General features: G+C 61.9%; 1 protein-coding gene across 1 annotated transcript in view; it reads right to left on the bottom strand.

The window, feature by feature from the left end:
• The window catches only part of SYNPO2 (synaptopodin 2), a 153,782-nt gene that overhangs the window by 16,040 nt on the left and 124,000 nt on the right, over positions 1–13,742 (bottom strand). The window contains exon 4 of the mRNA XM_079772159.1: positions 11,528–13,686. Coding sequence (XP_079628285.1) covers positions 11,528–13,686 — 2,159 coding nt within the window. The remainder of the gene's footprint in view (positions 1–11,527; positions 13,687–13,742) is intronic.

Raw genomic sequence — 13,742 nt, 5'->3', positions numbered from 1 at the left:
ACACTGCTCCATTAGCGCACACTGCTCCATTAGCGCACACTGCTCCATTAGCGCTCACACTGCTCCATTAGCTCACACTGCTCCATTAGCGCACACTGCTCCATTAGCGACACACTGCTCCATTAGCGCTCACACTGCTCCATTAGCTCACACTGCTCCATTAGCGCTCACACTGCTCCATTAGCACACACTGCTCCATTAGCGCTCACACTGCTCCATTTGCGCACACTGCGCCATTAGCGCTCACACTGCTCCATTAGCGCTCACACTGCTCCATTAGCACAAACTGCTCATTAGCGCACACACTGCTCCATTAGCACACACTGCTCCATTAGCGCTCACACTGCTCCATTAGCGCTCACACTGCTCCATTAGCGCTCACACTGCTCCATTAGCACACACTGCTCCATTAGCACACACACTGCTCCATTAGCGCTCCACACTGCTCCATTAGCGCACACACTGTTCCATTAGCGCTCACACTGCTCCATTAGCGCACACTGCTCCATTAGCGCTCACACTGCTCCATTAGCGCTCACACTGCTCCATTAGCGCTCACACTGCTCCATTAGCGCACACACTGTCCATTAGCGCTCACACTGCTCCATTAGCGCTCACACTGCTCCATTAGCGCTCACACTGTTCCATTAGCGCTCACACTGCTCCATTAGCACACACTGCTCCATTAGCGCTCACACTGCTCCATTAGCGCACACACTGCTCCATTTGCGCACACTGCGCCATTAGCGCTCACACTGCTCCATTAGCGCTCACACTGCTCCATTAGCACAAACTGCTCCATTAGCGCACCATACACTGCTCCATTAGCACACAGCCTCCATTAGCGCTCACACTGCTCCATTAGCTCACACTGCTCCATTAGCGCTCACACTGCTCCATTAGCACACACTGCTCCATTAGCACACACACTGCTCCATTAGCGCTCACACTGCTCCATTAGCGCACACACTGTTCCATTAGCGCTCACACTGCTCCATTAGCGCACACTGCTCCATTAGCGCTCACACTGCTCCATTAGCGCTCACACTGCTCCATTAGCGCTCACACTGCTCCATTAGCGCACACACTGTCCATTAGCGCTCACACTGCTCCATTAGCGCTCACACTGCTCCATTAGCGCTCACACTGTTCCATTAGCGCTCACACTGCTCCATTAGCACACACTGCTCCATTAGCGCTCACACTGCTCCATTAGCGCACACACTGTTCCATTAGCGCTCACACTGCTCCATTAGCGCACACACTGTTCCATTAGCGCTCACACTGCTCCATTAGCGCTCACACTGCTCCATTAGCGCACACTGCTCCATTAGCGCTCACACTGCTCCATTAGCGCTCACACTGCTCCATTAGCGTGCACACTGTTCCATTAGCGCTCACCACTGCTCCATTAGCGCGCACACTGCTCCATTAGCGCGCACACTGCTCCATTAGCGCTCACACTGCTCCATTAGCGCGCACACTGCTCCATTACCGCGCACACTGCTCCATTAGCGCGCACACTGCTCCATTAGCGCTCACACTGCTCCATTAGCGCTCACACTGCTCCTTTAGTGCTCACACTGCTCCATTAGCGCTCACACTGCTCCATTAGCGCTCACACTGCTCCATTAGCGCGCACACTGCTCCTTTAGCGCTCACACTGCTCCATTAGCACTCACACTGCTCCATTAGCGCTCACACTGCTCCATTAGCGCGCACACTGCTCCATTAGCGCACACTGCTCCATTAGCGCGCACACTGCTCCATTAGCGCTCACACTGCTCCATTAGCGCGCACACTGCTCCATTAGCGCTCACACTGCTCCATTAGCGGCTCACACTGCTCATTAGCACTCACACTGCTCCATCAGCACCCACTGCTCCATTAGTGCTCACACTGCTCCATTAGCGCACACTGCTCCATTAGCGCGCACACTGCTCCATTAGCGCTCACACTGCTCCATTAGCGCTCACACTGCTCCATTAGCACTCACACTGCTCCATCAGCACCCACTGCTCCATTAGTGCTCACACTGCTCCATTAGCGCACACTGCTCCATTAGCGCGCACACTGCTCCATTAGCGCTCACACTGCTCCATTAGCACACACTGCTCCATCAGCACACACTGCTCCATTAGCGCACACTGCTCCATTAGCACACACTGCTCCATTAGCTCACACACTGCTCCATTAGCGCGCACTGCTCCATTAGCACACACTGCTCCATTAGCTCACACACTGCTCCATTAGCGCACACACTGCTCCATTAGCGCACACTGCTCCATTAGCACACACTGCTCCATTAGCACACACTGCTCCATTAGCACACACTGCTCCATTAGCTCACACACTGCTCCATTAGCACACACTGCTCCATTAGCACACACTGCTCCATTAGCACACACTGCTCCATCAGCACACACTGCTCCATTAGCGCACACTGCTCCATTAGCACACACTGCTCCATTAGCTCACACACTGCTCCATTAGCGCGCACTGCTCCATTAGCACACACTGCTCCATTAGCTCACACACTGCTCCATTAGCGCACACACTGCTCCATTAGCGCACACTGCTCCATTAGCACACACTGCTCCATTAGCTCACACACTGCTCCATTAGCGCGCACACGGCTCCATTAGCTCACATTGCTCCATTAGCGTCCACAAGGTTCCATTAGTGCAGTTCTCTTCTCCAGTTTAGTTTGTGGGCCCCTCACCTGGGCTCCCACCAGCAGAGACCAGAGAACCTGTCTGGCTGTTGTGTATGTGTTGCTCCTGTGAGTGCTGATCCACAGCTGTTGTCTATTTCATGCCCTTTACAGCCCCCCCCCCCCACAGCGGACACAGGAAGGCTTGCTGTGGGCCACGCGCCCCCTGGAACACAACGCCTACTGCCTCACTGAGTCCTCAGGACTCCAGAGTGACACCTGTCCTTGTCCCCCCTTCCCAGCCAGGGACCGAGGCCGGGGGAGGCCGCCTGCCTTCTGCTCAGGCGGTTTGCCTCTCGGTGCTCCACGAGCCTTCCCGCGAGCCATCACCTCAGCCCACGGGGTTTCCTTTAGAAATGTTTGCCTTGGGCTTCCCCTAATCAAATCACTTCTGTTTTAACTTAAAAATTGGGGGGAACGTTTCTCGAGTTATCCTTACTGCACGTGAGGGCGTTCTCCCTAGACCGCCTGTTGTGCACTGCGCAGCCCTGGACACACTGCAGGCAGCTGAGTGTGTGTGAGGCTCCACCAGGCGCGTGAAGTGTCCCTCAGCAGTGACCACAGCATGTCAGGCGTCCCCACCGCTGACTGAGCCCTAAGGACCCCCCCCCCCCACCTTCTTTACGAGTGTCTCTCACCTGGGCACCCAACTCCAGGGAGTTTAGTCAGTGTCTCCCTTTGATGTAGACAGTCTAAGTGACCGGCGTTTCTCAGACAGGTGCGCTTGTGGTCGCTAATGGGCAGGTCCCTCCCCTGTGGCCTCTGACAGGCAGGTCCCCTCCCCTGTGGCCTCTGACGGGCAGGTCCCCTCCCCTGTGGCCTCTGACGGGCAGGTCCCCTCCCCTGTGGCCTCTGACGGGCAGGTCCCCTCCCCTGTGGCCTCTGACTAGCAGGTCCCCTCTTCTGGGACCCCTGACGGGCAGGTCCCCTCCCCTGGGACCCCTGATGGGCAGGTCCCCTCCCCTGGGACCCCTGACGGGCAGGTCCCCTCCCCTGGGACCCCTGACGGGCAGGTCCCCTCCTCTGGGACCCCTGACGGGCAGGTCCCCTCCCCTGGGACCCCTGACGGGCAGGTCCCCTCCCCTGGGACCCCTGACGGGCAGGTCCCCTCCCCTGGACCCCTGACGGGCAGGTCCCCTCCCCTGTGGCCTCTGATGGGCAGGTCCCCTCCCCTGTGGCCTCTGACGGGCAGGTCCCCTCCCCTGGGACCCCTGACGGGCAAGTCCCCTCCCCTGTGGCCTCTGACGGGCAGGTCCCCTCCCCTGTGGCCTCTGACGGGCAGGTCCCCTCCACTGTGGCCTCTGACGAGCAGGTCCCCTCCCCTGGGACCCCTGACGGGCAGGTCCCCTCCCCTGTGGCCTCTGACGGGCAGGTCCCCTCCACTGTGGCCTCTGACGAGCAGGTCCCCTCCCCTGGGACCCCCGACGGGCAGGTCCCCTCCCCTGGGACCGCTGATGGGCAGGTCTCCTCCCCTGGGACCCCTGACGGGCAGGTCCCCTCCCCTGGGACCCCTGATGGGCAGGTCCCCTCCCCTGTGGCCTCTGACGGGCAGGTCCCCCTCCCCTGGGACCCCTGACGGGCAGGTCCCCTCCCCTGTGGCCTCTGACGGGCAGGTCCCCTCCTCTGGGACCCCTGACGGGCAGGTCCCCTCCCCTGGGACCCCTGACGGGCAGGTCCCCTCCCCTGGGACCCCTGACGGGCAAGTCCCCTCCCCTGTGGCCTCTGACGGGCAGGTCCCCTCCCCTGTGGCCTCTGACGGGCAGGTGCCCTCCGACGGGCAGGTGCCCTCCCCTGGGACACCTGACGGGCAGGTCCCTTCCCCTGGGACCCCTGATGGGCAGGTCCCCTCCTCTGGGACCCCTGACGGGCAGGTCCCCTCCCCTGGGACCCCTGACGGGCAGGTCCCCTCCACTGTGGCCTCTGACGGGCAGGTCCCCTCCCCTGTGGCCTCTGACGAGCAGGTCCCCTCCCCTGGGACCCCTGACGGGCAGGTCCCCTCCCCTGGGACCCCTGACGGGCAGGTCCCCTCCCCTGGGACCCCTGACGGGCAGGTCCCCTCCCCTGGGACCCCTGACGGGCAGGTCCCCTCAACTGTGGCCTCTGACGGGCAGGTCCCCTCCCCTGGGACCCCCGACGGGCAAGTCCCCTCCCTGGGACCCCTGATGGGCAGGTCCCCTCCCCTGTGGCCTCTGACGGGCAGGTCCCCTCCCCTGTGGCCTCTGACGGGCAGGTCCCCTCCCCTGGGACCCCTGACGGTCAGGTCCCTTCCCCTGTGGCCTCTGACGAGCAGGTCCCCTCCCCTGTGGCCTCTGAGGGGCAGGTCCCCTCCTCTGGGACCCCTGACGGGCAGGTCCCCTCCCCTGTGGCCTCTGACGGGCAGGGCCCCTCCCCTGGGACCCCTGACGGGCAGGTCCCCTCCCCTGTGGCCTCTGACGGGCAGGTCCCCTCCCCTGGGACCCCTGACGGTCAGGTCCCTTCCCCTGTGGCCTCTGACGAGCAGGTCCCCTCCCCTGTGGCCTCTGAGGGGCAGGTCCCCTCCTCTGGGACCCCTGACGGGCAGGTCCCCTCCCCTGTGGCCTCTGACGGGCAGGGCCCCTCCCCTGGGACCCCTGACGGGCAGGTCCCCTCCCCTGTGGCCTCTGACGGGCAGGTCCCCTCCCCTGGGACCCCTGACGGGCAGGTCCCCTCCCCTGTGGCCTCTGACGGTCAGGTCCCTTCCCCTGTGGCCTCTGACGGGCAGGTCCCCTCCCCTGGGACCCCTGACGGGCAGGTCCCCTCCCCTGGGACCCCTGACGGGCAGGTCCCCTCCCCTGTGGCCTCTGACGGGCAGGTCCCCTCCCCTGGGACCCCTGACGGGCAGGTCCCCTCCCCTGTGGCCTCTGACGGTCAGGTCCCTTCCCCTGTGGCCTCTGACGGGCAGGTCCCCTCCCCTGGGACCCCTGACGGGCAGGTCCCCTCCCCTGGGACCCCTGACGGGCAGGTCCCCTCCCCTGTGGCCTCTGACGGGCAGGTCCCCTCCCCTGGGACCCCTGATGGGCAGGTCCCCTCCCCTGTGGCCTCTGACGGGCAGGTACCCCAAAGGGAGGCTGTCACTGCTCCCACGCACCTTCTCCACCAATCACGAGTGTCACTCACTCGGGCACCCAACTCCAGGGAGTTTGGTCAGTGTCTCCCAGGAGTGAGTGACCCCACAAGGGAGCCGGTCTAGAGCACGGGAACCGCTGCTGAGCACCGTGAGGTCCTGGCAGTTGGGCAGCCTCTCTGCCCGAGAACCCCCGGGACCTAAACACGGGAGAGGGTGGTACCTGTCCCACGGGACGGCTGATTAAAGGGTCACCCACGCAGATGGCCCGAGGTGGTGATTGGGGAGGGGGTGGGGAGGCTGGGTGCAGGGGTCAAAGGTGCCGACTTCGGCGATCACATGAGGAAGTCCTGTGACCGCGGTTAATTATGCTGCGCATCGTGTATTTGTTTTTCCCTCTATTTTTTTCTGCATCGTGTATTGGAGAGTTGCTAAGAGTAGGTGTTCACCATTCTCATCACAAGAAAAACCCTGTAACTATGAGAGGTGAGCGTGGTGGGGCTCACGGGGGTCACACTTAACGTGCGGTCATTTCACAATAGATACAGCATCGAATCACTGTGTTGTACCCTGAACTGTGGTACGTCCGTCCTCCATCAATAAAAAAGGGAGACTCTCTGGAAGATGCCGGCACAGTGCGGGCCCAGTCTGTGCTCGGTCAACGCTGCCATCGGCACCACTGAGGTCAAGTCTGTGCTGCGGGCGGCAGAGGCGATGCTGGGGCTCCCGCCCCGTGTCCCCTGGCTTAGGCCTCAGTGCTGCCGGGGCCTTGGAGAGCGGTGCTCACACCAGTGAAGACACCAAAGGCTCCCAGACCCTCGAGTGCCTCCCGAAGGAAACACCAGAACAAAACCCCGTGCTTCTCGCTTTGACTTTCCCCGCTTTCCCCACTTTCCCTAGACCGGCTTTCTTTTCAGCTCAGAACCGACCGCGATCCTTTGTGTTTTTTGTGTTTTTTTTTCCCAAGAACAAATGACCAACAGCTCCCAAAAGGCTCCCAGCAAGGCCGGGGAGCAGGTGTCTCTGTGGTGCGTTCGAAGGTCCTCATGACCTTGAACCTTGTCCTCACCAGCGGGTGGGGGAGGGGAGGCGGCTGGGCCGTGGGTCCTTGGGATTGTTTTCACTGGGGACCCTGAGTGTGTGCTTCACGTCATAAAGCACATACGTTAGGTCAACACGCCAAGAACGCGGTCAACATTCAGAACCAAAAAAGTAAAATAAAAAAGTTAAGAAATCCTATGATTCAAAACAAAAAGTCACTTAGACCGTAGGAGCCCGGGAAGCCTTGCTGTCTCTCCTTAACCCTGAGACCACCTCGCCAGCCGCGAGCCTCCGAGCCAGGAGTCGGAGACATGCCGGACAGGCTTGGTACTAAAATGTTTAATTAAATTTCTCTGCATTCGGCTGCCTCTGAGCAGGAAGTTCTGTGATTTCCCAGTGCCACATGGGAAGTGAGTGTACAAATGCGCAAACCGTGGAGACGTGGCTTTTTGAAAATTTAAGAAACTGTCCCTGATGACAGCGAGGAGAGGGGGTTCTGCTACGGGCCCCCCGAAGGCTGGCTCTGTTGTTCCCCAAGCTCCATAGGACAGCCCAGGATTGCATACTTCATTTTCAACAATTCAGTCATAAAGGCGGGAAGAGATGGGCCTCTCCCGGCAACTCCGCCTGGGGTCCGGCCCCGGGGGAATCTGCTGGCTGGCGCTGGCCCTCGGCCAACTCTGGTGGGAAGTCAGAACTTCCCAGAATGCCGGCTGCTGACTCCGCGGCACTGGAGTGGCTGGGTCTGCGTCCCCAGAGTCCACGATAAGGGGCCAGGCAGGGGACCCACAGGGTCAGTGTCCCTGGGAATAGAGTGTGGGGTCTCAGAATTCACATGCGTTTCTCATGAACTCTTAACAACTTTCAAAACAACTCAACAGCCCTGACTTCAGGGAACAGGCTCGCAGCCCGGGGCTCCCCTCTGGGAGCGTCGTAAGCATTTAGCTTTTCAGAAAACAACCCTTCTTGGTGGCGGTCACCTGTGCCCTGCCCGCCCGGCCCGGGGTCCCAGCCATGCGGGCAGGTCCTCTGCGGGGAAGAGGCCACTCAGGGCCTCGTGTGCTCAGGGGCGTCACTGAAAGTTCCAGAGTCGAGGGATCGGGACGCTGGTCACAGCAAAGCGACCTCCAAGAGTTCCCACTGAGAACCCAGCCAGGACATGGTCCCCCTTCAATGTGGACCCCCGGTTCTGACATCTCAGACGTGACTTGTGAGCAGCTGGACTCCAGGCTGCGGGAGAAGACACGGCCCGTGAAGCCCACCGCACCAGCAAGGGGCCCTGCCCTCAGGCGTGACGGAGCCTGGCTCACGTTCACACCACTTGTCACGCGGGTTGCTTTTCCTACAGGTAAAGTGAGTGGCGTCTTGTGACGGTTAAATGAGAGACGCTACCGAGAACGATCACGCTAGATATATTTTAAAGTACAGACTTTCACGTGCTCTAGGACAGCCCAATGTGTGTTATTAAACATATTCCTAAAAGTGTGCGGATTATACCATCAGTGAAGTCACAGTGCAGACATGGTGCGTTTTTCCCTCTCTCAAAACAAAAACATGCCCGTTATTGAAATCTCAGAAATAAAATTGTAACTGTGCCAAGATCAGAGGGGCAGTCCTCAGCTCCCGTCTCCCAGCTCTGCGCTAACCTGCCCCCCCCCCCAATAAGACCGGAACACCCGGGGTTCAAGCATCGCGGCTGGAAGGGAGGTTCAAGGCGGTATGGGACGCCGTGGAGCGGGGTCCACAGGGGTCCTGGGGGACTCGGCGCTGTGGTCACCTCGCGTTGACACTGCAGGGCCTGTAACTGCGCATGCGGTCCTTGGGGTGGGCACAGGTACCTCACATCACCGACGCCCAGGCAGTCACGGGCGCTGTGGTGCTGACGGCGAAAAGCTGCTTCGCAGGAGCTGCGCCTACACTCAGCTGAAAGGGCCAGGGAAGAGGCCAGGTGCCCAAACTAACAAAAACTGCCTCCTCCCACCCACAACCGGCCAGCACAGCCCACACCTGCCGCCACCACCAGCCACCGACACCCAGGGGGCAGAGGGTGCCGGGGAGGGAAGCTGAACCCCTGCATCCTCCGTCTCCCCCGGCCCTGCTGGCGCCCTGGGCACAGCTCCCCCCCATAGGTGGCCCCGCCGCTCACCCCACAGGCAGGCTCCCCGGGGCCCTGGTCGGGAGGAAAAGCAGAGGGCGCCGCTCTGGCTCCAGGGAGCAGGCTCGGCCTCGCGCTCGCGCTGGCCACCTGCAGGGTGGGGGGAGGCCTCTTTCCCCAGGGGACTGTGCGACCCAGATGGCACGATGCCCAGGGCCAGTGGGAGCCGGGGCTGCCCTGCCCACCTGCCTGGCATGTGCCTCAGAAGCTTTTGGGGAACCATGACAGTCCCAGCCATGCTCGTGTGGCGTTAGTCATGAACCCCAAGAAGGGCTCTGTGTAGGGCACCGCCTGCCCCACAGGAATTGGACCGAGAGCACCGCCCCTGCCTGCAAGCCGCAGGCCCCTGGGCACCCGGGAGGACTTCCGATACCGGCCGCTCCTGAAGGAGGCTCTCCAATTGACTGCCTGTGGCCCACGATCTTCCCGCTGACTCACGCCATTCTTTGCAGGCTCTGTGAGGAATGCGAGGGGCTGAGACATCTCCTCGCCGGCTCGGCCTTACGCAGCCTTTTTTGGTTGTTCCAGTAGAAAAGAATGCAAAATGCACAGCATTTAACGGACTTCCTGTGCAGGGAAGAAGAAATGCAGACGACCGTGTTCTATAAAGGGCGGATCGCGTCTTCCTTTATCCTGCATTCCTCTTCTCACCGGTTCCCAAAAAGGCACATGAGTGGAGCTGTCCCTGTGTTTGCAGCCTCGAGGTGCACTGCCCCACAGGCTGGGGGCGCTGCCAGAGGAAAGGCAGAGGGGCCCTTGTTGGCAGCTGACGTAGGTCTCCTCTGGGCGGTGTGTCTCAGAAACACCACAGCTGCGGTTTTACGGGGAGACGGACACGCTGGCAGAAAGGAAGTGCAGGGCTCAGTGGTTGGGCATCCACCTGCGAACCCGGAGGTCACATTCCAGGCCCGGGTTGTGGGATCGATCCTCAGTGGGGGGCGTGCAGGAGGCAGAGCCAAGCCATGATTCTCTCTCATCACTGATGTTTCTGTCTCTCTCTCCCTCTCCTTTCCTCTCTGAAATCAATAAAAAATAAATTAAAGGAAATGCAGGTGTTTGGGGAGCATTACCAGAGAAATGTCAGAGAAATAGCACAGGTCAGAGCAGCTCGCAGAGGGAAGATGTTAAAAAACGTGCATTGAACAGATGAAGAAGAAAGTAACATTTTAATAGGATAGTGGGAGAGAGCAGGCGACAGTGACAGCAGGGAAAAGGCGCGCAGACGTCCTCGCGGATCACACTGGGGCCTCGTCCCCGAACCCGGGCATGTCTTCCTGAGCGTCTCTAACACGTCTCCTGTGTGGGGTGATGTTCCCCCCGGAGCCGCCAGAAGTGCTTTGTGATCTACCCGAATTCACGCTGAATAGTTTCCAACGTTGCTCAGACTCGGACTTAAAATAGCTATGAGCAAGGCCTTTGGGTTCCTGTCAGCCACGTGGCTAACTCCACGGCCAGCTGGGTGATGGCAGGGTGTGACCAATCCCTACCCACAAGGTAACCTTGTCGGAATCCTCCTGGTCCGTCAAAGGTAAATCATAACGTGAAGGTGCGAGATTAGAACCGCAAGGCACAGTGGGAGGAGCAGTTGTCAAAAAAGCAAAAGAAACACAGGAAAAGGAAGTGTGTGAGGTCGCTGGGAAATGGTGCTAATCTCGGGGTGCACTCACCCTCTGGCCTGCACACAGCAGCACCATCTCTCTCCAGTCACGTGGTCTCTGGAAGACACCTGTCACGTGGACCTGCATCCGAGGCCCGCCCATCTTCCTACCTTCCTCCACGGCCTGCCTCCACCCCGGAAAACCCCGGAGGAGTGCTTGCTTAGTCTCCTGAGTGATGGGGGAGGTGGGAATCGCTGGCTAAGGGCAATTATCCCTCTCCGCCATCCCTCTCCCCCATCCCGTCTCCATATGCGTCTGACACCTGGCAAGGAAGCGAATACACCTCCAGTGCTCAGCAGTGGCAATGCCCTCTCTCACCCCTAACTAACCCTGCACCTGCCAGCAGTCCCAGACGCCTTCTCCGCAGTTCACCCCGTGGCCGAGGTGGGGACCGGAGCTGACCCCTGCCCTCGGTACGTTTCTTACCCCTAAACACTAGTAACAGAGATAAAACACCACTTCAAAAGGAAACCTCAGCCAGTGTGTGTCATGTGCTCGTGACAGCCCTTCGCCCGGGAGCAGGGCTGGGCCAGATGGGGGATAACGCTGGTCACTGGCCACTGCCTGTCTCAGCTAACACACGGACCTAAGCATCTGCTTACTTAATATCATGGCACGTGGCTATGTGGGGTGTCCCCAGATTTAAGTGCGCAAAGAAGATCAATTTGGTTGCAGTCCATCTGAGTTGGATTTTTGACTCATTGACCATAGCGTGCTCCTTGGACCCACAGTGGGAGGCGGCATCTGAAATTAAGTAAGTGGAGGACTCGCTAAGCATTCTCGGGGACTCAAGTAACACTGCAAACCATCGCTTCAAGCAGAGTGGACACCGGGCTTCCGCCGCAAGATTACCCTTCCGCGATCGAGGGTTTCCACACCTGCGCTGTGACGCCACTTTTCTTGGCCGAGAACTTGGGCCTCGGTGCCACCAAATACGACGTGGAGGCCGACTCTTGCTTTGGAGAGCCGGGGACGCCCGTGGGCACCGGGGATGCGCTGACCGGAGAGGTGGCCTCGGGGAAGAAGGCCGGCTGGGGGCTGTAGGCCGGCAGCGAGTACACGGACGCGGCCTGTGCGTTGGTGGGTGAGCTGGCATTGATGGCCCGGGGCGGGGGCGCCTGCTTGGGGGCCGGCCCCGCGCCGGCCTTGGCGGGGGGCCTCTGGGGGAGGCCTGCCTTTGCGTCTGGAGGTTGGAAAGTGAACAGGGACGCACTGAGCTGATAGGGCTGGTGCTTCATGACATCCAGAGCGTTGAGGGGCTTCTTGCCCTTCTTCTTGCCGGCTTTGGAGGCCTGCGGGGCCGACGGCGGGGACTTGACAGCCGCCAGCGGGTAGGAGGGCGAGTGGATGGGGTTGTAGGCCACAGGGGGCGGCGCTCGCACGTTGGAGGAGTACTTCCAGCCGGCCGGGAGCGACGGCGTGGGGGACTGGGCGCGAGCGGCGTGGGCCTGCACGGTGTCCGAGTCCACCACGTACTTCTCCATCCTCGACTGCCTTTTGGCAAAGAGCTGGGCCCCTTTGCCCTGCATCCCGGGAAGCTCGCTGGGCGGCCCCGCGGCGCCCACGTGCGAGGCGCTCCCTGCGGGTGTGGGGGCCGCTGGCTTGGCTGTGTGGTTCACGCTGGCCACCGCCGCCTGGGGGCCTCTGAAGGGACCGGCCAGGTTGAGGGCACTGGCGGGCCTGGCAGGAGGGTAAGACGGCTGGGCTATTTTGATGGATGATGCAACGGAGCCCTGTAAGGGGGGGGCCCTGGGGAAGGCAGGCGGATGGGCTGGACCCACGCCCGGCGACCAGACTGGAGACACTGGAGACACGGGAGTGGCGGGCTGGGAGGAGGAGGCCTTGACTGCGGGCTTCGGGGCCACGGGCGGGGGCGTCTTCTGCTTGGCGGCGGCGCCGTGCATGAAGTTGCAGGCCTCCGCCCCGAGGCTGAGGTAGTCTTCCTCCGGCCCCGAGTCGGCCCCCGCGCCGCGCTTGCCCTCCGCGTTTTGGAGAAGCGACAGGAGCTCGGGGTTCGGGCTCACTTTGGGCTCCTTGAACGTGAACATGGGCTTGGTGGTGCTCCTGCGCTTGGCCTCCTGCAGGATGCCCGTCCTCTTGGCGGGCACGGCGATGCGCTCGTCGCGGGACGCGATGCGCTCCGGGTGCCAGGGCGCGGGCTGCGGCCACGGCGGGGGCGGCGCGGGGCCGGCCGGGGGGCTAGTGGCCGCGCGGGCCGGGCCCCCCGGGGGCGGTGTGACCGCGGAGTAGGGCGGCGGCGCGGGGAAGTCGGCCGTGGGGCTCGCCACGCTGCGGGGTGGGGAGAAGGCGGCCGCAGGCTGGGCCCCGGACCCCGGGAAGGGCCGGGCCGTCCTGTTCATGGGCGCCATCCGCGGGGCCTCCGCGGGGCCGGGCACCGCCCCGAAGCCGTTGTGCTGGGGTGCGAGGCCAGGGCCCTGGCTCACCTCGACGTAGCTCCTGCGCACGGAGCTCTGGGCGCTCACCGTCGCCTCCTCCGTCCGCCGGTAGGAGGTCACCGCGCTCTGGCCGTCGTGCGCCTCGGCCTGCGCCCCCGCGCGCGCCCCGCCCTCCTCCTGCTGGGCCGAGATCTGGTCCATCCGCTCCCTCCTCCTGGCGAACATGAGCGCCCCCTTGCCCGACGTGTCGGGGAGCATCTCCATCTTGTCCCCTGCGCTCAGCTTCTTCTCAATGTCCCCGAGTCCGGAATCCCAGTCGAAGGCCACGACCTGCGCGCTGTCGTCGGTGTCGGACGGCAGCTCCTCGTCCCCGTCGGACTCGCTGGCGCCCAGCAGCGCGGCCTCCCAGGCGCTGTCCCAGCCCTCGTCCTCGGGGTCCCCCGCGTCCTCCGGTCGCCGCAGCTCCCCGGTCCCGTAGCTGACCAGCGTGAACCTGCGGGCGCGCCGCCGCCGCTTCTTAAACATCAGCACCCCGCGGGAGTGCGGGCTGGGCGCGGCCGTCAGCAGCTGCGCGATGCTGCGGCATCGCGACTTGGCCTCCTTCACCTGCTTCTCGGAGAGGCTCTCGCTCCTCCGCAGCCCTGAGGGGAGAGAGCAGGTTGAGGGGCGGGGGTGGGGGGGTGGGGACACTCCCGGC

The sequence above is a fragment of the Cnephaeus nilssonii genome (assembly GCF_951640355.1).
Source record: "Cnephaeus nilssonii genome assembly, chromosome: 5".
Lineage (NCBI taxonomy): Eukaryota > Metazoa > Chordata > Mammalia > Chiroptera > Vespertilionidae > Cnephaeus > Cnephaeus nilssonii.
This window is presented reverse-complemented; position numbering and strand designations above follow the sequence as displayed.